Source organism: Mirounga leonina, unplaced genomic scaffold (genome assembly GCF_011800145.1).
Source record: "Mirounga leonina isolate KUSES-001 unplaced genomic scaffold, KU_Mleo_1.0 Mir_178, whole genome shotgun sequence".
Classification (NCBI taxonomy): domain Eukaryota; kingdom Metazoa; phylum Chordata; class Mammalia; order Carnivora; family Phocidae; genus Mirounga; species Mirounga leonina.
The window spans coordinates 890,378-914,217 of NW_023270464.1; the positions used below are offsets into that span (position 1 = coordinate 890,378).

Consider the following 23,840-nt stretch of genomic DNA (forward strand, 5'->3'; position numbering starts at 1 on the left):
TAGGATCCTACGGTCTGTCCTTGATTTAAGTTTAGCAATGTCTTAGAGGAGAGAAGCATGCCTTTTTTTAAATTAAAGTTTTAATTTTGACATAGCTGCATATTCACATGTAGTTGAAAGACATACAGTGATTCCCTGTACTCTTTATCTACTTTCCTCCAATGGTAGTACTGTGGGGATGGGAGAAATTTTCCTCTTTCTTGCCTACATTCTTTGGCTGGTCGTTTAGGGTTCCCAGAGTCAATTCCAGCATGGGAGTCCCCACCAACACCAAGCAATTCTCAGACACCTGAGAATTTAACTCAATTATGACACTACTCAGTGATAGCATCAGATTCCACAGGGTAGGCATTCAGTGCCCACTCCTGACTTCAGAAACCAGTCATAAGCCCCAGGCTTCTGACCAACTGGCAACAGATTAGAGGTTCCAACAACTTCCTCCTTAGGTTTGATTAATTTGCTATAGTGACTCATGGAACTCAGGGAAACACTTACTTATGTTTATCAGTTTATTAAAGAATGTGAAGAGATACATAGGGCAAGGTCCCCAAGAAAAGAGCTTCTGTTGTCATGGAGCTTGGGGCCCAGCTTGATGGCATGTGGAAGTGTTCTGGTTCCTCAAGCATGGAAGCTCTCTGAAAATAAGGACCAAAAGCTATCCTTGTTTGTTTTTATGGAGACTTCATTACATAGTAATTAAATAAATCATTGGCTATTGGTCGATGCAGCCCCTCTACTCTCTCTGGAGGTTGGGGAGTGAAATTAACAGTTTTAATCCTCTAATCACATGGTTGGTCCTCCTGGCAACCAGCCACTGCCCTTGAGTAGGGTCCAAAAGTCACCTTCATTAATGAAAGACACTCATTTCATTTATTTATTTATTTATATTTATTTACTTACTTATTTAAATTTTTAATTTAAATTCCAGTTAGTTAACATATAATGTAATATTAGTTTCAGGTGTACCATATAGTGATTCAACACTTCCATACAACACCTGGTGCTTATCATGACAAGTGCACTCCTTAAAGTTTTTATTGAAATTCTAGTTAGTTAACATATAGTGTCATATTAGTTTCAGGTGTACAATTTAGTGATTCAACACTTCCATACAACACCTGGTGCTCATCAACACAAATGCACTCTTTAATCTCATTTCACTTTTATAGCTCCGAAGTGTTTTCAGGAACTGTGGATGAAGATTAGGTATATCTGAGAAACAAATATTGGTCATCTGAATGACAAAAGATATATTTTTTATCATTATATCACAGTTGATTTGATAATTAAGTTGGCAGAAGATAGATTACTGGGAGAAAACAAAAACTAATTTTGTACATATAGGAGCCCCCCCAAATATGAGCCTCAAAGAAATGACCAAAGTAAGCAGCTTTTATATCTTCTAGATAAGAAAACAACACATTTGTGAAGAATTGACAAGACAAAGGGGTTTGGGCTTGGGTAGTAAATTAGTGAAATAACAAGACTTGTCTCAGCCCTGACTTCCCTATTTCTGGTGATGAGGATGGCATCTACCCTATTAGTCCAGGGAGAATACCTTTCACATGGGAGATTTATTTATTTTTTCTTTTCAGGGGGACAAAAAAGGTTTAGAGTGTCTTTTTTGTAACAGCTGTTTCTCAAGTAACTTTATTTTTTTAATTTTTTAAAAATATTTTATTTATTTATTTGACAGGGAGAGACACAGTGAGAGAGGGAACACGAGCAGGGGGAGTGGGAGAGGGAGAAGCAGGATTCCCGCTGAGCAGGGAGCCTGGTGCAGGGCTTGATCCTAGGACCCCAGGATCATGACCTGAGCTGAAGGCAGACACTTAATGACTGAGCCACCCAGGCGCCCCTCTCAAGTAACTTTAATTAAAAATAATCAATATGCCATCAGGGAAATCCAAATCAAAACCTCAATGAGATATCACCTCACACCAGTCAGAAGGGCTAAAATTAACAAGTCAGGAAATGACAGATTTTGGTGGGGATGCAGAGAAAGGGGAACCCTCCTACACTGTTGGTGGGAATGCAAGCTGGTGCAGCCACTCTGGAAAACAGTATGGAGGTTCCTCATAAAGTTGAAAATAGAGCTACCATATGACCCTTCAATTGCACTACTGGGTATTTACCCCAAAGATACAAATGTAGGGATCCGAATGGGTACGTGCACCCTGATGTTTATAGCAGCAATGTCCACAATAGCCAAACTATGGAAAGAACCAAGATGCCCATCAACAGATGAATGGATAAAGATGTGGTATATATGTACAATGGAATATTATGCAGCCATCAAAAGGAATGAAATCTTGCCATTTGCAACAATGTGGATGGAACTGGAGGGTATTATGCTGAGTGAAATAAGTCAATCAGAGAAAGACATGTATCATATGATCTCACTGATATGAGCAATTATTTTTTTTATTTTTTAAAGATTTTATTTATTTATTTGAGAGAGAGAGACTGAGAGAGAGAGCACATGAGAGGGGGGAGGGTTGGGAGGGTCAGAGGGAGAAGCAGACTCCCTGCCGAGCAGGGAGCCCAATGCGGGACTCGATCCAGGGACTCCAGGATCATGACCTGAGCCGAAGGCAGTCGCTTAACCAACTGAGCCACCCAGGCGCCCGATATGAGCAATTCTTAATCTCAGGAAACAAACAGGGTTGCTGGAGTGGTGGGGGGTAGGAGGCATGGGGTGGCTGGGTGACAGACATTGGGGAGGGTATGTGCTATGGTGAGCACTGTGAATTGTGTAAGACTGTTGAATCACAGATCTGTACCTCTGAAACAAATAATATATGTGAAAAAAAGAAGAAGATAGTAGGAAGGGAGAAATGAAGGGGGGGAAATTGGAGGGGGAGACAAACCATGAGAGACTATGGACTCTGAGAAACAAACTGAGGGTTCTAGAGGGGAGGGGGCTGGGAGGATGCGTTAGCCTGGTGATTGGTATTAAAGAGGGCACGTATTGAATGGAGCACTGGGTGTTATACGCAAACAGTGAATCATGGAACACTGCATCAAAAACTAATGATGTAATGTATGGTGATTAACACAACATAATAAAACAAACTATGCAAAAAAAAATCAATATGCCAAAGTGGTGTATTTTGGGTCTGGCATATTCAGCTCCTCTTTACAAAACTATAGTAGAAAATCACAATCATCATATTAATGTAACCACATTCGAGATACAGAACATTTCCATTCCCACAAGGACCCCTCATGTTACCCTTTTGTATCCACACCCAATTCCTTCCATTCCTTATAATCCCCTTCCCACTGACAATTACTAATCTGCCCACTATTTCTATAATTTTATCATTTCAAGAATGTTGCTTCTATCAGTGGTTTGTACCTTTTCACCATGTCATAGATGTTTAACCACTCACCTCTTGAAGAACATCTGATTATTTCTAGTTTGGGGCAGTTACAAATAAAGCTGCTATGATTATTCATGTACAGGTTTTCTGTGAACGTGGGTTTTTATTTCTCTGGAATAAAATGTCTGGGATGGAATTGATGGGTTGTAAAGTAGTTGCTCGTTTAGTTTTTTGGACCATTTTCATTCCCACAAGAACATGTGAGCGAGCCAGTCTGCATCCTTGCCCACATTTGGTGTTGTTTCTACTTTTTATTTTAGCCATTCTCCTAGATGTGCTGGGAAATCTCATTGTTTCTAGCCCCAAAGCCCCTTCGGGACTCTGTGGGAGAAACATCTGTCCCACTGTTCTCCCTCCAGCTTGTTCTGGCCATTCCCTGAGCACAGTTGTCTGCCACTGCCTGGACATTGTGCCTTGACTGTTATGTGAATAGGAAGCAGCCTTACTTGAATTTCATTTTGGAGGCACCAGACTCCTCCAGGGGTCCTGTGAGGGGATGGGGTGGTTCTTATCTCAGGAGTCCCTGACTGTTGGGCAGAGGTGCTCCCTTCTATGTCCTGGGGCCTGGAGTGTCCATCTGTGCTGAGGGCACTCCATTCTGTGTTCACCAACCCTTAACACCTATCTCAGTCTGTTTTGGCTGCTGTAATGCAGTACCACTGACTGGGTGCCTCATCAACAACAAATTTATTTCTCACAGTTTTGGGGACACAGAAACATTCAGACTATAATATTCTACCCCTCACTTCCCAAAATTTATGTCCTTCTTAAATGCAAAATACATTCATTCCATTTCGATAACCCTAGAAGTCCTAACTCATTCTAGCATTAACTTAAAAGTCTGAAGTCCTCAGGCTCATCTAAATAGCATCTAAATCAGATATGGATGAGAGTGAATATATATCTGGAGACAAATTTCTCCCAGCTCTGAACCAAAGATGTTGAATGTGTGGACTCAGATGTGCTTCCAAAATGCAATGGTTGAACAGGCATAGGAGAGATATTCCCATTACAGAAGGGAGAAATAGGAAAGATGAAAGGATTGATGGGTCCCTGGCAAGTTCAAAACCAGTGAGGGTCCTGCCTTCACTGCTTTAGGTAGCCCTGCCCTCATGACTTTGCTGGACACACCCCATTCTGCAGGCTGGAATCAAAGGCCCATGGCTCTACTGGTCTACTGCTGTACTGGGCATTGCCCTAGTAGCAGCTTTCTGCTGTGATCTTATGCTCTTGGTGGTCCTATGCCTGGGTCCAAAGCCTAGGGTTCCAGGGGGTCCATTCTTCAAAATCTAGGTGGAGAAAGCCATGCCCCCTGTGCTTTGTTGGGTGCCCTAGGTCCACTGGAGCCCACAATGTGAAGCAGTGCCAAGCAGCATTGGCTCACCCTTTGAAATCTTTCTGCCATGTAGGCCTTTGCACTCTGGTCCTAGAATGGGAGGGGCAGCCCTGATGATCTCTGAAATACCTTCTGGGCTATTCTTTCACTGTGTTGGATGGCAGGTCTTGGCTTCTGTTTAGAAGCTGACTATTCTCCCCATTGTCTTGGTGACTAGCTCCTAGCTTCTGTTGAGATGTCAGATCCAAACTGGTAACCTTACCAAATTTGGCCATGCCCTTTGTGTTCTCTCCTAAATAAACTTTCTCATTTCTTTCAGTTTGGATAGGCTGAGAATTCCAAATTTTAAAGTTTGGCTTCCTTTTTTTTTTTTTTTAAAGATTTTATTTATTTATTCATGAGAGACAGAGACAGAGAGAGAGAGGCAGAGGGAGAAGCAGGCTCCCAAGGAGCAGGAAGCCCGATGCGGGACTCGATCCCAGGACCCTGAGATCATGACCTGAGCCGAAGGCAGTCGCTTAACCAACTGAGCCACCCAGGCGCCCTGGCTTCCTTTTTGATTAACAATTCCATCTTTAAGTAATTTCTCACTTCTCTCATTTTACTCCAAGCACTGAGGAGTAATCAGGCAGCACTTTCATCTCTTTGCTTAAAAATCTCCTCAGCCAGTTAGCCAATTTCATCCCTTAGTTGCACAAACTAAGATACAAACACAATTCAACCAAGTTCTTTGCCACCTTATAACAAGGATCACCTATTCTCCATTGTTCAATAACATGTTCCTCATTCTGTGTGAGACCTCCTCAGAATGGCCTTTACCATTGACATTTCACCAACATTTTGTGTTCACAACCACTTAGGTATTCTCTATGAAGACTGAGGCTTCTCCTCAGACAGCTCTCCTTCTGGGCCCTAACCAGAATTGCTTTTAATGGTCTGTTAGTAGCAATGTAGACTTTTCTTGGCGTGCCCCTCCAGACTCTTCCACCTTCTACCCATTACCCAGTTCCAAAGCTGCTTCAATATTTTTAGAGATTATAGCAGTGTCTTCACTTCTCAGTACTAGTTTCTTAGGGCTGCTATAGCAAAATGCCACAAACTGAGTGGCTTATAAATAACAGTTCTGGAGGTGTTAGGTGAGGGCCTTCTTATGGGTTGCAGACTTTCCATTGTATCCTCACGTGGTAGAAGAAGCAAGAGATCTCTCTGGATCCTCTTTTATAAGGTCACGAATCACATTCATGAGGAATCTGCCCTCATGACCTCATGATCTCCCAAAAGCCCACCTTCTAATACTATCATTTTAGGGATCAGAATTTCAACATATGAATTTTGGGAGGACACAAACATTCAGACCACAGCAGCAACTATTAGCATGATACAGTTTTAGAATGTTCCATCACCCCATAAAGACCCCTAGGGCCCATTTGCAATCAGTCTCTATTGTTACCTCCAGCCTTAGGCAACCCTGATCTTTCTGTCTCTCTAAATTAACCTTTTCTGGACAGTTCATATAAATGGAATGACATAATATGCAGTCTTTTGTGTTTGACTTCTCTCACTTTGCATAATGTATTTTGGGTTCATTCATAACATAGCATGTATCAGTAGTTCTAGGTTGTAACATATACTACTTTTTCTTTATCCACTTACCATGGATAGACATTTGGAATGTTTCCAGTTTTTGTCTATTTTGAATAATATTGCTATGAACATTTATGCTTTATGTGAATTATTAAAAGATCAAGGCATAGTAAATTTTTAAGAGTTTATTTGAGCAAAAATTTGTTTGAATTGGGCAATGCCAAACTGGGAGTGCTTAGGAGTGCTCTACCAACAGGAGGTATGGGAAAGACTTCTACAGGGAAAAGGGGAAAGCGTAGCAAGGAAATAATTTGTTTAGCTATAGCCTAAGTGTTTGCCATATTTGGGAAGTCTAGTTGGCTGTTTATGATGAGTTGTCCTTAGATTTTGATTTCTTAACCTTGAGGCATTTATTATAGGCTTAGATTTTGGTTTGCTTAGTAGGCTGCTAAGGTGTTAGAGCCACTTCAGTTTAATGGCCTCATTTAATTAATTTAATAGGACATATGTGTTCATTTCTCTGGAGTAAATTCCTAGGGGTTGAATTTCTGATTATATGGTAAATTATTATTTAACTTACTGAGAAACTGCCAAGTTTTTCCATGATGGCTGCACCATTTTACATTCCCACCAGCAATGTTGGAGGGTTCCAATTTCTCTGCATCCTTGCCTTTCTTCATATTTTGTCTCAGAAATTCCATGTCCATTTGAATTATAAACAGAAAAAGTACTTTCATGATTCAGTGATAACACTGAAGTCTCAATTAGATTAAGTATTTGACAATATACCTTTGGTTTAATAACAGTCTCAGTAATGGGGCAGAATTGATTTATGTTGTGGAACTAATGGTCTGGTTGCCTAGGGATCATATGGTAAATAATTAATGACAATTTACTGCAGGCTTCTTTATAGAACATACTGTAGCCTTCTGCTTCTACTTCTGGGTCATCTAATTATTCAGGAAGTGAAATCAGCTTTCTTTAGAAGGCAGACTGTGCTATTTGTGTGTGACTGAAACAGTAAGACCCATGATTTATTTATTTTCTTAATAGATATGGTACAGAATGGCTGACATTAATGGATACAAATAGCAATATAGGCTTTTGTGCATTTTAAACCCCTGTGGACCAGAATAAAATAATTTCCTGCGTTCTTTTCCAGATTGTTCACAGAACCCTGGCAGCCATGTTGGGTTCCCTTGCGGCATTAGCAGCGCTGGCTGTGATTGGAGATGTAAGTTGTAACATTTTGAATCAATGGCTTACCACTCCATAGGGTATAAGATTTAAAGACAGTCTAGAAATTAGGTGTTAGCTGGTGATTTTCATTCTTTCATATACTCTTTCCACATTTCTCCCTCAGGAACCATGCTAGAAGCATGAACTAATAAACCTTTCAACACTGATGAGTATTTTTCATTTGACTTTATCACACACACATTTTTTATTCCCCATTTTGGTTGAGGAAAGGCTCATCATGGTCACTCATTTGCCCCAGGCTATATAGCTGAGTGGTGTTAGAGTTGACTTGGTGCTGTCAGCCCTTGGGAACTAGAGGGGGTCATCCTGCCTGGAGCAGAGGTGATAAATGGTGAGGTTGGCACTGTCTTGCAGACACCAGGAGGTCCCTAGAGATGTGTGTCTGGGGGTTGATGGCACATAATGTGTGTGGCTTGTCTGGCAGGAACATAGGAGTGAATGTAGGGAGGCAGGAGAGGCCAAGCACCCACTGAAGATGGAGGCCTGCCATTGTTTGAGGAGCAGTACTGGAACCGAACAAGGTGGCAGCACACAGAAGTGGATTTGTAAATGACTCTATAGAATTCAGAGGAGCGTTCTGCAAAGCGCTACTATAGGCCATCCAGTCAACCAAAGAATAATAACTGGTTTAAAAAACTATGTGGAGCTATGTTCAGTTATTATTTATTTATTTATTTATTTATTTAATTTTTCTTGGCTAGAGTTGGTATAAACAAATGCTAACTCTAGGGTAAAATGTCCCAGAGTCCTAAAACTTATACATAAGCCACTGTTACTTTTATTAACTCTTAAGTAGTAGTATAGTAGTAGTTATTTTATTTTAGAAAATGTTAATGTGGCACACAGCCTGTGCTGTGGTTAGCATCCTGGGCCACTGTGCAGTCCTTTCCCAACAACTAGAGTCTCAAAGTGCCCTTGCTTTACACTCCATGTTCCCATTTACCCATGACTCCAGGATTCCCTACTCTGCAGGGTTGTTAGAAGATGAAGTGAGAGTGGACGGACAACTGGCGAGTAGGACAAGTGTGTCCTTCAGTTATTGCCATCCTGGCCTCATGCTCCAACACCAAGGAAGGCATGTGGGGACCTCACAACCTCAAGGGTCAATCCTGCAATTCAGGATATAGTTCTTCATGGAGTTGCCAGGGACAGGATTTAAGCAATTTGCTTTTCTTATAACTAAATGCATAGGCTTGACATTATTATGCCTTGGGTCACAAGTGGTTTTCATTGATGGTATACTCTAATTTCAAAGGCAAGGGGATGGTGTGATTTTTGACTCTGGCCCAATGAGTGGGCTTGCCATAAAGAATAGCACATTTTTTTTTTTACAGCCTGTCACCAAGAAGATGATGCCCAAGATTAATTGGGAAATTTGTGCTTTGATTGCAGAGACCCAGCCTGACCCATGTGGTGGAGTGGATTGATTTTGAGACTTTGGCCCTGCTATTTGGCATGGTAATTACAGTCCTCCCAGTGGGACAGGGCTCCCAGCCTGCTGTAACCCAGCACCTTCTCTTTTGTTGCTACTGCTAATAATCTTTCATTATATTAAAGACATTGTACTGCTTGACAATTAGGGCTTGATTAAGAAATGTTAGTACAGGTCTAGAAAATTTCTCCTGTGGAGGAATGGAATGATTGGTGCTCTGGTTAGTTAGGTGGAGAATTGCAGCCATAGGCCTGTCTGGTAGTTAAATCATATTGCCATTTAAAAAATTTAGCAAATTTTTAAAATGGCCTTAAAGTATAAAATTACTGCTCTTAAAATATAAAATGGAATATTCTAAATAAGTGAACCATGTAAGTTTTGGTGATTAGAAAAACACCTGTAATTACATGGAAAATGGAAGAAATTGTCCCTAAGGAATAGTTTGTGTCATAAACTGATTTAACTAGAATAAGTGAAAATTGATAAGGGCCTGGATGGCAGTGGGAATGCTGCATGTGTTCTTGAACAGACCCACAACAGCTACGTGGTCTGAAGGAGGGTTTTCCCTTTCTGGACAAAAGACCTACTTTGCATAAAGCAGGTTACTATATTTCCTCATTTTTCTTGGTAATGTTTATTCCTCCTGGGTAGTCATAACAGACGGCCATGCTACTCTAGGCTTTAATGTGATCCAAACTAGCTGCCTCCTTTCTGAGTAGAGTGTAAGGAGACAGGGCAATTCTCTGAACTTAGGCTTTAAAGAGAAACTCATAATCCTGTTGGTCCTGAAAAGTATATAGTGGGGCCTGCACATCTGGAAAGAAGAAAGAAGATATAACAGACGTCTCATAAAATAAGTTTAAAAAAAACCTTAGGCAAGTGTGTGTTTACCATTTTGTTAGTATTTGAAATGGTTTGTAAAAAAACACCTTAAATGGATGGTGTATTAGTTTGCTGGGGCTGCCATAATAAAGTACCACAGATTGGTGGCTTCAAAAGCATAAATTTATTTCCTCACACTTCTGGAGGCTGGATTTCTGAGACCAAGGTGTCAGCAGGGTTGGTTCCTTCTGAGGCCTCTGCTTGACTTGTGGATGACATCTTTCCCCTGTATTGTCACCTGGTCTTCCCTCTGTGTGTGTCTGTGTGCTATCTCCTCTTCTTATAAGGATACCAGTCATACTGGATTAGGGCCTCACTTTAACTTATTCTGAGGTACTGGGGTTAAGATTTCACCATAGGAATTTGTGGGGGAAAGTAGCACAATTGAGCCCATAACAAATGGTTTAGTTTTTTTCTCAGTTGATGTCAGTTCAGCAAGATTCTAAAACTTTGGATGTGGAAAGATAGTTCATATATCCAGGCCCCTGCCTTTTCTTCTTTATTTCATGGCAGTCAGCCACCTATGGGGCTACTTACCCCAATCCCTGAGTCTCAGTCTCTTCTGCGTAGTTTTGGCAGCAAATATGTGGGCCAGCTTCCCCACAACAATGGAAGACCACACAGGACCTACCCATTCAATTCAGTTCATGTGAAGCATCTACTGGTGAGTGAAGCACCACATTCTACAGACAGCAACAGGTGGAGGTGGCTATTTGGGTTAGGATAAACATCAATGGTCACTATAGATGAGATAGATATTTTTATTGAGTCTAAACTGATTTTTGGAAATTTTCATTTTATGCAGTATATTTGAAAGACAGTATTGGGCCTACTATTTTCTAAGTACTTTAATTTACATAATTTTATTGAATTTCTACAATAGTCTTACAAGGAATAAAACATTTAAAGTTGAGGGGAAAAAGCTGAAATACAGAGGATTAAATAATTTTGTTTGCACAAGGTTAAACTACTTCTAAGTGGCAGAATTAGTACTTGAACCTGCATCTTCTTGCTCCAAGTTCAATGCATTGGTATATTGCCATCTTAGGAGGTATAATACATAATCATCCAGAAAGTTCTGGCTGGTTGAAATATCTGGTTGATTAGATTTGGAGTAAATGGGACATTACTTTTTGTTACTGTCTCTTATGTCATCACTAGAAAGAAGCACAAGTTCTGGGTTCATATAGAACCCAGAGAATAATCATTTCAATGTAACTGCTCTTATTTGCATGTCTTGATCAAACTGGTGATGAAAATCTGTTTCATTATTTTAGAAAACAAAATTTAACCCAGTTTAAAAATGTTAAAATGTTTAATTGTTGCATGTGTGGACATGTAGGTACAGAAGGCCATATTCTGGCTCATTTCCTTTCCTGCTTCTAGCTTTGTGACTGTTAGCAAGTCGTCTCCCAAATCTGCCCCCTGGTTTCCTGGTATAACAGAGTAATGACGGGCACCCAGGTGGCTCAGTTGGTTGAACGTCCAACTCTTGGTTTTAGCTTGGGTCATGGTCTCAGGATCATGGGATTGGGCCTCCGTCAGGCTCCAAGCTCAGCAGAGTCTGCTTGTCCCTCCCCTCTGGCCCTCTCCCTGCTCATGCGTGCTCTCTCTTTCTGTTTAACATAAATAAATAAAATCTTTAAAAAAAAAAAAAAACAGAGGGTAATGATAATATCTGATGTTTGTTGTGAAGATTAGGTGGAATGATAATGTACCTTGGGTACATATATCCCTGGACAAAAATATAGAGGTACAAACCTGTTAACAAGAGGCTCCATTCAGGAAGTTCATAAGTGGATTACACTCAGCAAGAGAGCAAGAAGCTTGGGGGGGCGGAGCAAGATGGTGGAGGAGTAGGAGACCTGGATTTCATCTCCTCTCAGGAATTCAGCTGGATAGGGATCAAACCATTCTGAACACCTACAAACTCAACAGGAGATTGAAGAAAAGAAGAGCAACAACTCTCTCATCAGAAAACCGACCACTTTCTGGAAGGTAGGACGTGCGGAGAAGTGAATCCGAGGCGATATTTGGGAGGATAGACGGTGGGGGAGGGGCCTCTGTCGGCCGCTTCTGGCAAGTGATAGAACCACGGAGCACAAAATCGGAACTTTTAAAAGTCTGCTCCTCTGAGGGATGTCACTCTGGTGGCTAAGCAGGAGGTGGAACCCTCCGGGACAGTGTGGTCTCAGGACCCTCGGGGTCACAGAAAGACCGGGGGTGCCTGAGTGTGGCAGAGCTCCCAGGCGTCGGAGCAGGGAAGCCGGCTGCAGAGGCGGAGCCCAGGCGCGGGCTCTCAGCTCGGGGTTGCCATAAACCGTGATCCATGGCACAGTCGGGCCCCTGCTCCTCCAGCAGGGACCCCACAAGCGGCAGATCCAGGGAGACTCACCTTCCTCCCCCAGGAGGAGCCGCGCGGGAGTGCACTGCAGGGATCTGCTGGATTTGGAGACTCCAGACCGGGTCAGGTGCCAGAGATAGAAATGCACGGTCACAGGCCGGGCGAGCACGGAGTGCGGCCGGAGACCGGGGAGACAGAAGTGACTGGCGGCTTTTCTCTGGGGGTTCACTGAGGAGCGGGGCCCCGAGTTGTCGACTCCTCCGGGGCGGAGATTGGGAGGCCGCCATTTTCACTCTCCGCCTCCAAAGCTGTACGGAAAGCTCGCAGGGAACAAAAGCCCCGGAGAGCAAACCCGAGCAGATTACTTAGCCGGGAGGGGGCAAAGGTGGGGCAATTCCGCCTCCAGCAGAGACATTTGGAAACCACGGCAACAGGCCCCTCCCCAGAAGATGAGCGAGAACAGCCAGCCAAGACCAAGTTTACCGATCAATGAGAACGGCAGAACTCCAGCGCTAGGGGACTACTGCACATAGAATTCACGGCTTTTTTACCATGATTCTTTAGTCTTTTAAAGTTAATTTTTTTTAACTGTCTTTTTGTCTTTTTATTTCTTTTTGAATTTTTCTTTTTCCCTTTTTCAACCAACATCTTATCAATACCTTTTTTGAAAAAAAACATTTTTATTTTTCATTTTTAGAGTCATATTCTATCCCTTCATAGTAGTTACCCATATTTTTGGCTTATATATATAAGTTGTTCTCTCTTTAAAATTTTGAGATAGTTTCTTCTAACAGATTAAAATATACCCTAAATCTCTAGTATATGGTGTTTTCTATTCCCCTGCCTGATCACATCCTCTCCCTTTTTTTTTCTTTTTCTTTTTTCTTTTTTTAAATCCTCTTCTTTCTTTTTTCAAACAACTTCTTATCAATTCCTTTTATAAAATTTTTTATAATTTCCATTTTTACAGTCATAATCCATCCCTTCATCATATCAACCCTTATTTTTGTACATATATAAGTTTTTCTTTCTTTAAAATTTTGGGAGGCACTTTCTTCTAAAAGACCAAAATACACCCCAAATCTAGTGTGTGGCACTGATCTATATACCATATAAATCATATTTGATCACATTCTGGTTTTTGTTGTTGTTGTTGTTGTTTTGTTTTGTTTCTTTTTGTTTTTATCTTTATCTTTTTCTTTTTTTTCTTTTTCTTTTTCTCTCTTTCCCTTTCTTATCCCACTGCTTCAGGTCTTTTCTGATTTGTTTAGAGTATATTTTCTGGGGACGTGGTTACTCTGCTAGCATTTTGTTCTCTCATTAATCTATTCTCCTTTGCACAAAATGACAAGACGGAAAAAATCACCTCAACAAAAAGAACAAGAGGTAGTACCAAATGCCAGGGACCTACTCAATACGGACATTAGTACGATGTCAGATCTAGAGTTCAGAATCATCACTTTAAAGATACTAGCTGGGCTTGAAAAAAATATGGAAGTTATTAGAGAAACCCTTTCTGGAGAAGTAAAAGAGCTAAAATCCAACCAAGTAGAATTCAAAAAGGCTATTAATGAGGTGCAATAAAAAATGGGGGCGCTAAGTGCTAGAATAAATGAGGCAGAAGACAGAATCAGTAATATAGAAGATGAAATGATGGAAAATAAAGAAGCTGAGAAAAAGAGAGATAAACAACTACTGGATCACGAGGGCAGAATTCGAGAGATAAGCGATACCATAAGAGGAAACAACATTAGAATAATTGGGATCCCAGAAGAAGAAGAAAGAGAGAGAGGGGCAGAAGGTATAATGGAGCAAATTATAGCAGAGAACTTCCCTAATTTGGGGAAGGAAACAGGCATGAAAATCCAGGAAGCACACAGAACCCCTCTCAAAATCAATAAAAATAGGTCAACTCCCTGACATCTAATAGTAAAACTTACGAGTCTCATAGACAAAGAGAAAATCCTGAAAGCAGCTCGGGAGAAGAGATATGTAACCTACAATGGTAGAAACATTAGATTGGCAACAGACCTATCTACAGAGACCTGGCAGGCCAGAAAGGACTGGCAGGATATATTCAGAGCACTAAATGAGAAAAATATGCAGCCAAGAATACTCTATCCAGCTAGGCTGTCATTGAAAATTGAAGGAGAGATAAAAAGCTTCCAGGACAAACAAAAACTAAAGGAATTTGCAAACACAAAACCAGCCCTACAGGAAATCTTGAAAGGGGTCCTCTAAGCAAAGAGAGAGCCTAAAAGCAACATAGACCAGAAAGGAACACAGACAATACACAGTAACAGTCACCTTACAGGCAATACAATGGCACTAAATTCCTGTCTTTCAATAGTTACCCTGAATGTAAATGGGCTCAATGCCCCAATAAAAAGACACAGGCTAACAGACTGGATTAAAAAACAAGACCCATCGATATGCTGTGTGCAAGAGACTCATTTTAGACCCAAAGACACCCCCAGATTGAAAGTGAGGGGGTGGAAAACCATTTACCATGCTAATGGACACCAAAAGAAAGCTGGGGTGGCAATCCTTATATCAGACAAATTAGATTTTAAACCAAAGACTGTATAAGAGATGAGGAAGGACACTATATCCTACTTAAAGGATCTATCCAACAAGAAGATCTAACAATTGTAAATATCTATGCCCCTAACATGGGAGCAGCCAATTATATAAGGCAACTAATAACAAAAGCAAAGAAACACATCGACAACAATACAATAATAGTGGGAGACTTTAACACCCCCCTCACTGAAATGGACAGATCGTCTAAGCAAAAGATCAACAAGGAAATAAAGACTTTAAATGACACACTGGACCAAATGGACTTCACAGACATATTCAGAACATTCTACCCCAAAGCAACGGAATACACATTCTTCCCTAGTGCCCATGGAACATTCTCCAGAATAGATCACATCCTAGGTCATAAATCAGGTCTCAACCGGTACCAAAAGATTGGGATCATTCCCTGCCTATTTTCAGACCACAATGCTTTGAAACTAGAACTCAATCACAAGAGGAAAGTCAGAAAGAACTCAAACACATGGAGGCTAAAGAGCATCCTACTGAAGAATGAATGGGTCAACCAGGAAATTAAAGAAGAATTAAAAAAATACATGGAAACCAATGAAAATGAAAACACAACTGTTCAAAATCTTTGGGATGCAGCAAAGGCAGTCCTAAGAGGAAAGTATATAGCAATACAAGCCTTTCTCAAGAAACAAGAAAGGTCTCAAGTACACAACCTAACCCTCCACCTAAAGGAGTTGGAGAAAGACAACAAATAAAGCCTAAACCCAGCAGGAGAAGAGAAATAATAAAGATCAGAGCAGAAATCAATGAAATAGAAACTAAAAGAACAGTAGAACAGATCAACGAAACTAGGAGCTGGTTCTTTGAAAGAATTAACAAGATTGATAAACCCCTGGCCAGACTTATCAAAAAGAGAAGAGAAATGACCCAAATCAACAAAATCATGAATGAAAGAGGAGAGATCACAACCAACACCAAAGAAATACAATTATAAGAACATATTATGAGCAACTCTATGCCAGCAAATTAGATAACCTGGAAGAGATGGATGCATTCCTAGAGATGTATCAACTACCAAAACTGAACCAGGATGAATAGAAAAACTGTACAGACCTATAACCACTAAGGAAATTGAAGCAGTCATCAAAAATCTCCCAAAAAACAAAAGCCCAGGGCCAGGTGGCTTCCCCGGGGAATTCTACCAAACATTTCAAGAAGAATTAATACCTATTCTTCTGAAACTGTTCCAAAAATAGAAACGGAAGGAAAACTTCCAAACTCATTTTATGAGGCCAGCATTACCTTGATCCCAAAACCAGACAAAGACCCCATCAAAAAGAATTACAGACCAATATCCCTGATGAACATGGATGCAAAAATTCTCACCAAAATACTAGCCAATAGGATCCAACAGTACATTAAAAGGATTATTCACCATGACCAAGTGGGATTTATGCCTGGGCTGCAAGGTTGGTTCAACATCTGCAAATCAATCAATGTGATACAATACATTAACAAAAGAAAGAACAAGAATCATATGATCCTCTCAATAGATGCAGAAAAAGCTTTTGACAAAGTACAGCATCCTTTCTTGATCAAAACTCTTCAGAGTATAGGGATAGAGGGTACATACCTCAATATCATAAAAGCCATCTATGAAAAACCTACAGCGAATATCATTTCCAATGGGGAAAAACTGAGAGCTTTCCCCCTAAGGTCAGGAAGGCGGCAGTGATGTCCACTATCACCACTGCTATTCAACATAGTTTTGGAAGTCCTAGCCACAGCAATCAGACAACAAAAAGAAATCAAAGGCATCCAAATTGGCAAAGAAGAAGTCAAACTCTCACTCTTTGCAGATGATATGATACTTTGTGGAAAACCCAAGAGACTCCACCCCAAAACTGCTAGAACTCATACAGGAATTCAGTCAAGTGGCAGGATAAAAAATCAATGCACAGAAGTCAGTGGCATTCCTATACACCAACAACAAGACAGAAGGAAGATAAATTAAGGAGTCGATCCCATTTACAATTGCACCCAAAGCCATAAGATACCTAGGAAGAAATCTAACCAAAGAGACAGAGGATCTGTACTCAGAAAACTATAAAATACTCATGAAAGAAATGGAGGAAGACACAAAGAAATGGAAAAACGTTCCATGCTCATGGATTGGAAGAACAAATATTGTGAAGATGTCAATGCTACCTAGAGCAATCTACACATTCAATGCAATCCCCATCTAAATACCATCCACTTTTTTCAAAGAAATGGAACAAATAATCCTAAAACTTGTATGGAACCAGAAAAGACCCCGCATAGCCAGAGGAACATTGAAAAAGAAAAGCAAAGCTGGCGGCATCACAATTCCGGACTTCCAGCTCTATTACAAAGCTGTCATCATCAAGACAGCATGGTACTGGCACAAAAACAGACACATAGATCAATGGAACAGAACAGAGAGCCCAGAAATGGACCCTCAACTCTATGGTCAACTCATCTTCGACAAAGCAGGAAAGAATGTCCAATGGAACAAAGACAGTCTCTTCAACAAATGGTGTTGGGAAAATTGGATAGCCACATGCAGAAGAATGGAACTGGACCATTTCCTTAAACCACACACAAAAATAGACTCAAAATGGTTGAAAGACCTCAATGTGAGACAGGAGTCCATCCAAATCCTAAAGGAGAACACAGGCAGCAACCTCTTTGACCTCAGCCGAAGCAACTTCTTCCTAGAAACATCGCCAAATGCAAGGGAAGCAAGGGCAAAAATGAACTATTGGGACTTCATCAAGATAAAAAGCTTTTGCAAAGCCAAGGAAACAGTCAACAAAACCAAAAGACAACCGACAGAAGGGGAGAAGATATTTACAAATGACATATCAGATAAAGGGCTAGTATCCAAAATCTATAAAGAACTCATCAAACTCAACACCCAAAGAACAAAGAATCCAATCAAGAAATGGGCAGAAGACATGAACAGACATTTTTCCAAAGACATCCAAATGGCCAAGAGACACATGAAAAAGTGCTCAATATCGCTCGGCATCAGGGAAATCCAAATCAAAACCTCAATGAGATACCACCTCACACCAGTCAGAATGGCTAAAATTAACAAGTCAGGAAACGACAGATGTTGGCGGGGATGTGGAGAAAGGGGAACCCTCCTACACTGTTGGTGAGAATGCAAGCTGGTGCAGCCACTCTGGAAAACTGTATGGAGGTTCCTCAAAAAGTTGAAAATAGAGCTACCATACGATCCAGCAATTGCACTACTGGGTATTTACCCCAAAGATACAAAAGTAGGGATCCGAAGGGGTACGTGCACCCCGATGTTTATAGTAGCAATGTCCACAATAGCCAAACTGTGGAAAGAGCCAAGATGTCCATCGACAGATGACTGGATAAAGAAGAGGTGGTATATATATACAATGGAATATTATGCAGCCATCAAAAGGAATGAGATCTTGCCATTTGCAACGACGTGGATGGAACTGGAGGGTATTATGTTGAGTGGAATAAGTCAAACAGAGAAAGACATGTATCATATGATCTCACTGATATGAGGAGTTCTTAATCGCAGGAAACAAACAGTGTTGTTGGAGTGGGGGGTGGGGTGGGAGGGATGGGGTGACTGGGTGATGGACACTGGGGAGGGTATGTGCTCTGGTAAGCGCTGTGAATTGTGCAAGACTGTTGAATCTCAGATCTGTACCTCTTAAACAAATAATGCAATATATGTTAAGAAAAAAAAAAGAAGAAGAAGAAGGTAGCGCGAGGGGAAGAGTGAAGCGGGGGAAATCGGAGGGGTAGACGAACCATGAGAGACGATGGACTCTGAAAAACAAACAGGGTTCTAGAGGGGAGGGGTTGGGAGGATGGGTTAGCCTCATGGTGGGTATTGAGGAGGGCACATTCTGCATGGAGCACTGGGTGTTATGCACAAACAATGAATCATGGAACACTTCATCTAAAACTAATGATGTAATGTATGGGGATTAACATAAGAATAAAAAAAAAGAGAGCAAGAAGCTTGATGTCATGCAGAGGGCAGAGTTGAGATCTGTAACTGATCACTCTGATATCCTTTCAGGATGGTGCACTGCTAAAAGATTCTCCTTATCTCCTTTTTCTGTTTTCCCCACAGATGATCTTAGTAGCCATATTTTCAGAAACTGGATTTTTTGATTATTGTGCTGTAAAGGTAGGTTTGATGTGACATTTAATATTTATGTATTAATTAATTAATTTTTTTGCCATGACATATTCAGTTAATAAAACTACCATTTAAAGCAAATATTTTAAAGTTCATTCTCATTTTCAAAATCACAGATGTAAGCCTGGGTACAGTTGCTGTGCAGAGTTGGTGGCTCTGAGCAACACTTTCTTCTCAGTAAACTGAAGAAGGAGATCAAAGAAAAGAATATTTGAGTTGAATGTTTGTGTAACATTAGTTAAATTGGCAAGTTGAAAGCTACATATCAAATATTGTTTTGCATTTTAGACCATCTAAATATTTCAAGTCATCAGTTTCTGATTACTTGCTTTTTGGTGAAATAATTTCAATGATCACTTTCTAATCATTGAACATATAAACATTCACTTTTGTACCTGGAATCCTGAGGAATCCACCAGCAAGTACTGATAGCCAGGCTCTGCACTGGTGCTGTCACTCAGGGTTGGTGAGAGGAGATCTTGCCATGCTCTCATAATGCAAAGGTAATGTTATGCTTGATTTTTTTTTTTTTTTGAACTGGAAAGTTCTTTTAAAAGATTATTTACTCATCAAACTCTTTTGCAAACTCTGGATGATAGAACTATGCTATGATTTTTGCCATCTTTGTGTACCCTCTTGCACCTTCAAATATCTGGTCTCCTCTCAATATTGGTACTAAAAGTCCGTAAATCTAAGTTGCCAACAATCATTAGGCTTCAGGGTCGCAGCCCAGTCTGTCTAACCAAAAGGAGATTGTAAAATACTGGGTAATGTTAAAGGGATAGAGGGCTATAACACTGTAATCAGTGAACCATCACAGGGCACTGTGAGAAGGAGAATCAGAAGGAAGGAACGTAGGTCAATGTGGGTTCAGAATGTTCAGGTACAAGATATCACTTCCTCATCTTAGCAAATTTAGGAATTCATGGGTCTAAGTTTTAATCCACCATGCAGTGTTTTTTTTTGGACCCCTAGTTCTTAGAATCCCTAATGAAAAGTCACATTTATTCTTCAACCCCACTGATCCTGGCTTGTTCCTTTCTGTGTGTGTGCATCTCAGACGTACCGACTGTCTAGGGGAAGAGTGTGGGCCATGATCATCATGTTGTGTCTCATTGCTGCTGTCCTGTCTGCCTTCCTGGACAATGTCACCACATTGCTGCTTTTTACTCCTGTGACCATAAGGTATGCAGAGTGGCCCTGCATGGGCATTAGGCCAGGCTCATGGTGGTGTATTCTTGCTGCTCAATCTAGTCCCCACTTTCCCTTTGCTGGTGTGCCCTGGTCTGGCCTGTGCATCCCTTGGGACTGTGGTGCTCAGTGCTCTTGGCTAAGGCTATGGTTTCAGCTGTGGCTGTGGCTATGACAGCAGTGGTGGTGGCCACAGAAACACCTGTGGGAGTCAGAAGACTCAGGCTTTGCTGTCCAGGGGTGGGGGACAGACTGTTAGGTGCCAGAAGTTCTTGTCCATTGGGATGGCCACAGGTGTGACAGAGCAGTGTGGGAGCTCCTGCCATGTGGGGAGGAGCATGTAGCCAGGGGCTGGGGAAAGCGGGGCAGCCATCTTGCTCTCACCAGGCTCCTTGGAGGGTTGCAGGACCTGGCCTGACAAGGCTTTGCAGGGTAACTTTGGGAGAGAGAGATTCATTTTGATTCCCCATTTCATTCCTTTGAATTCCATCCACTTTATTAATTAGACATTTATTGAGCATCAGAGGCCATTTGCCCTGAATCTTCTGAAGCTTGAGCTTCAGACCCAGTCATGCAGGTTCCTTGCAAGGCCATGGGCCTATACTTTTATCCATACTTTTTTTTTTTAAGATTTTATTTATTTATTTGAGAGAGAGCACAAGTGGGGAGAGGGGCAGAGGGAGAGAGAGAATCTCAAGCAGACTCCATGCTGAGCATGGAGCCTGATTTGGGGCTCGATCTCACAACCCTGAGATCATGACCTGAGCTGAAATCAAGAGTTGGACACTCAACCAATGAGCCACCCGGGTGTCCCCTTTTATCCATACTTGATGTTCTTTATTTTGAAGATGGTTCCCCAGCATATCATGGTCCTTCCTTGCTTAGGCCTCTCATGTCCTGGTATTCGGCTGGTCCTAGGGAAACAGGTACCCCCTGGGGGTTCAGGGGACCAAGCTACATAATGAAGGGCCCCAGACAAGTCACTTTAGCTACACTGATCTGGGTTGTACCATCAAAGGGACTAACCCAAGCTAGTGTTTTGAGGATTCTGCTGGACAAGAGACCCTCCTGGACACGAGACATAAGACATAGCAAGTTCAAAGTGATCAATAAGGGGCTACTTCCAGGGCTCAGGACTAATTTTAGGTGATGCCTTTGGCATTTGAAGAATGGCGACTCTCTGAGGTGGAGTGAATTGGAGCAGAGGGGAGGGGTTTGGGGAGAGGAGCAGCGAGCAGGCAGCATCCCCATGGGTGCAGCCTACAGTGTGGAGAGTTGGTCTCTTGGCCAAGCTCCTGCAAACTTGGTTGCCTTTTCACTCCCTGCATGTAGGCAGGGATTTGGGGTGAGGGACACTGGACTCAGGCTTCCTGTGAGGGAAGTGTAACACCTCCTAGTATGTGGGGTTCTTCTGAGGGCAAATGAAGGCTGGAACGAACGTGTTTCAAGGGTGCTGTAAACTGTACCATGTACTACTAATGGCAGATACCAAACTCTGCCTCGAGGAGACCTCAGGGGGCAAGAGGCAGGCCATACTCACCCCCTCCTACCAAGGCGACTCTGCTGCTGTCACTGGTTTGAAAACAGTGGTATCACCCACAGATACCAGGTCCCAGTGTATCGTTGTACTCTCTGATGGCAGCTCCAATGAAAGCGGGCTTCCAGGGGAGCATCCATATTCCTGGCATCCCCAAGCCTTGCTGGGATTTGTTTATATCCTCACTGTTCCAGGAACCAACTTTGTAATTTTCTGTGAGAGTAGCAATTCCATTTACTAGTCTAAAAACTGCATCTTTCAAGATTCAAGCATTAGTGTGCTCAGATTCACTATTTATATTACCATATTCTTCATGACTTTATGAGCTTAATCACATTTTTCTGCCTTTGTCTGGAGTAGCATTAGTCTTTACAGTTAAAGAGTTAGACCCATTTACATAGAATGCCATCTCTATGCTTGCTCCAGCATTATTGATTAGTGTACACTAATTATTTTCTTGCTGGAGCCGGATCCTGGGAGCTCCCTTAGCTGAGAGCTGCTGCTGCTGCTGCTGTTTGGGGTCTGATCCTCTTTTTGGATTCATTCCTGTCCCTGGTCCCTGGATACCATTCCCTCCTCAGCTTCCATGCATGGCTCTGTAGGCTGACCCCCCTCAGATGTGCTATTGGTTATGCTCTGAGCTGGGAGGTGGTGGGAAGGACCCCTGACTGCAGCAGCCTGGAGATCCAAGGCCTGGTTTCTATATGGAAGTGGGTGCTACAAATGGACAGGTGTGGTGAGCCATGATGTGTTTCCTAAACCTTCTTTAAGGCAACATTTTTCAACTTCATGCTCGCTGGATCCACCTAAGGAGCTGTAGAATGCTGCTTCTCAAGCCTACTCCCAGGGATTGGTCTGTCATGGGCGGACAGCAGGACTTGCAAAGGTTCCCAGACAAATCTAGTGTTCAGCCAAGGCAGGGACCCACAGCTGTAGAGTGTGTGCTCCTTCTCTCTGGAAGAGGTCCACAGGTAGTAGTTAGAGGGAAGGGGCTAGGAGACACATTAGGGCCTCAGCATCTGAGAAAGGGAAGGTGGGTAAGGAATTAGGCTGGTAGGCTTGATGTGAGCTACTGAGTGTTGGTGCTTTGTGTGCTGCCCCACCCCTGACTCCAAGGAGTCTGGTGGTCAGCACCAATTTACATGTGCCAGGGCCTGCACACAGGGAACTGTGCTCCCTCCAGATCTGGGCCGGGGGGGGGGGTGGTTTCTGATGGGGGTACATTTTCACACTGATAGTTCAGATGGGTAGTCAGTTAACTTTCAGAGAAATGCAATGCTGAGGGTCAACTGTAGCTCTGTAAACATTGTTGTCTTTGTTTATTCCTCAGCATTGCATTTCTTATAGGGGTGTGTGTGCGCGCGCATGCACGTGCACACCTGTCTTGATTAAGCAAGTGCTTTGAAAATATTTAGGTTGCACATGGGCCTGTCACAATTGAATAGCATGGCTACTTTTATTTTCGTCCATTTGTGACAGGTTATGTGAGGTGCTCAACCTTGATCCAAGACAAGTCCTGATTGCAGAAGTGATCTTCACAAATATTGGAGGAGCTGCCACTGCCATTGGGGACCCACCAAATGTCATTATTGTTTCCAACCAGGAGTTGAGGAAGATGGTATGTATGTACCAGTGTAACAGGGTTGCTTTTAATAAATATAGATCCCAACTTACTTGCCCATTTAGCATTCTACCCAATGTGGAAGCTTTTATTAGAAACTAAGCTCTTCCATATCACTTCTTCATATTAAATGCTATTGGTTATCTTGAGAGGAGAGGTTAAGTGACTGATCCTGCAGTGTAGAGTGAGGTGGTCTGATGATGGATAACATTATCTACTTAGTCATAGTATATTATATTAATGGGAACTGAGGTTTCTTCCAACTAATATTAAGAATAAAATGATCTGTCCCCTTGCATTTTTCAACTGTGGTGGATGAATTTACTGAAGAATTTAAGATTTTTTTTAAAAAGGATCATAAAATGAAGGTCTTTGGGAATTTTTTGAAAGCTCTTATAAATATTAATATATAATTTCTTTGTACACTAAAGTAAAAACAAAGTACTAGAGAGTGAAAATGATATTTTATTTATATTAAAAGAATTAAAATTAAAA

At 41.7% G+C, this 23,840-nt stretch overlaps 1 protein-coding gene across 2 annotated transcripts in view; it reads left to right on the forward strand.

Moving 5' to 3' along the window:
* Nucleotides 1-23,840, forward strand: part of OCA2 (OCA2 melanosomal transmembrane protein) — a 545,103-nt gene that overhangs the window by 147,146 nt on the left and 374,117 nt on the right. For both annotated transcript variants that reach the window (XM_035023928.1, XM_035023929.1), the window contains 5 exons: nucleotides 7,469-7,540; nucleotides 8,959-9,024; nucleotides 18,928-18,984; nucleotides 20,057-20,181; nucleotides 23,204-23,342. In XM_035023928.1, coding sequence (XP_034879819.1) covers nucleotides 7,469-7,540; nucleotides 8,959-9,024; nucleotides 18,928-18,984; nucleotides 20,057-20,181; nucleotides 23,204-23,342 — 459 coding nt within the window. The remainder of the gene's footprint in view (nucleotides 1-7,468; nucleotides 7,541-8,958; nucleotides 9,025-18,927; nucleotides 18,985-20,056; nucleotides 20,182-23,203; nucleotides 23,343-23,840) is intronic.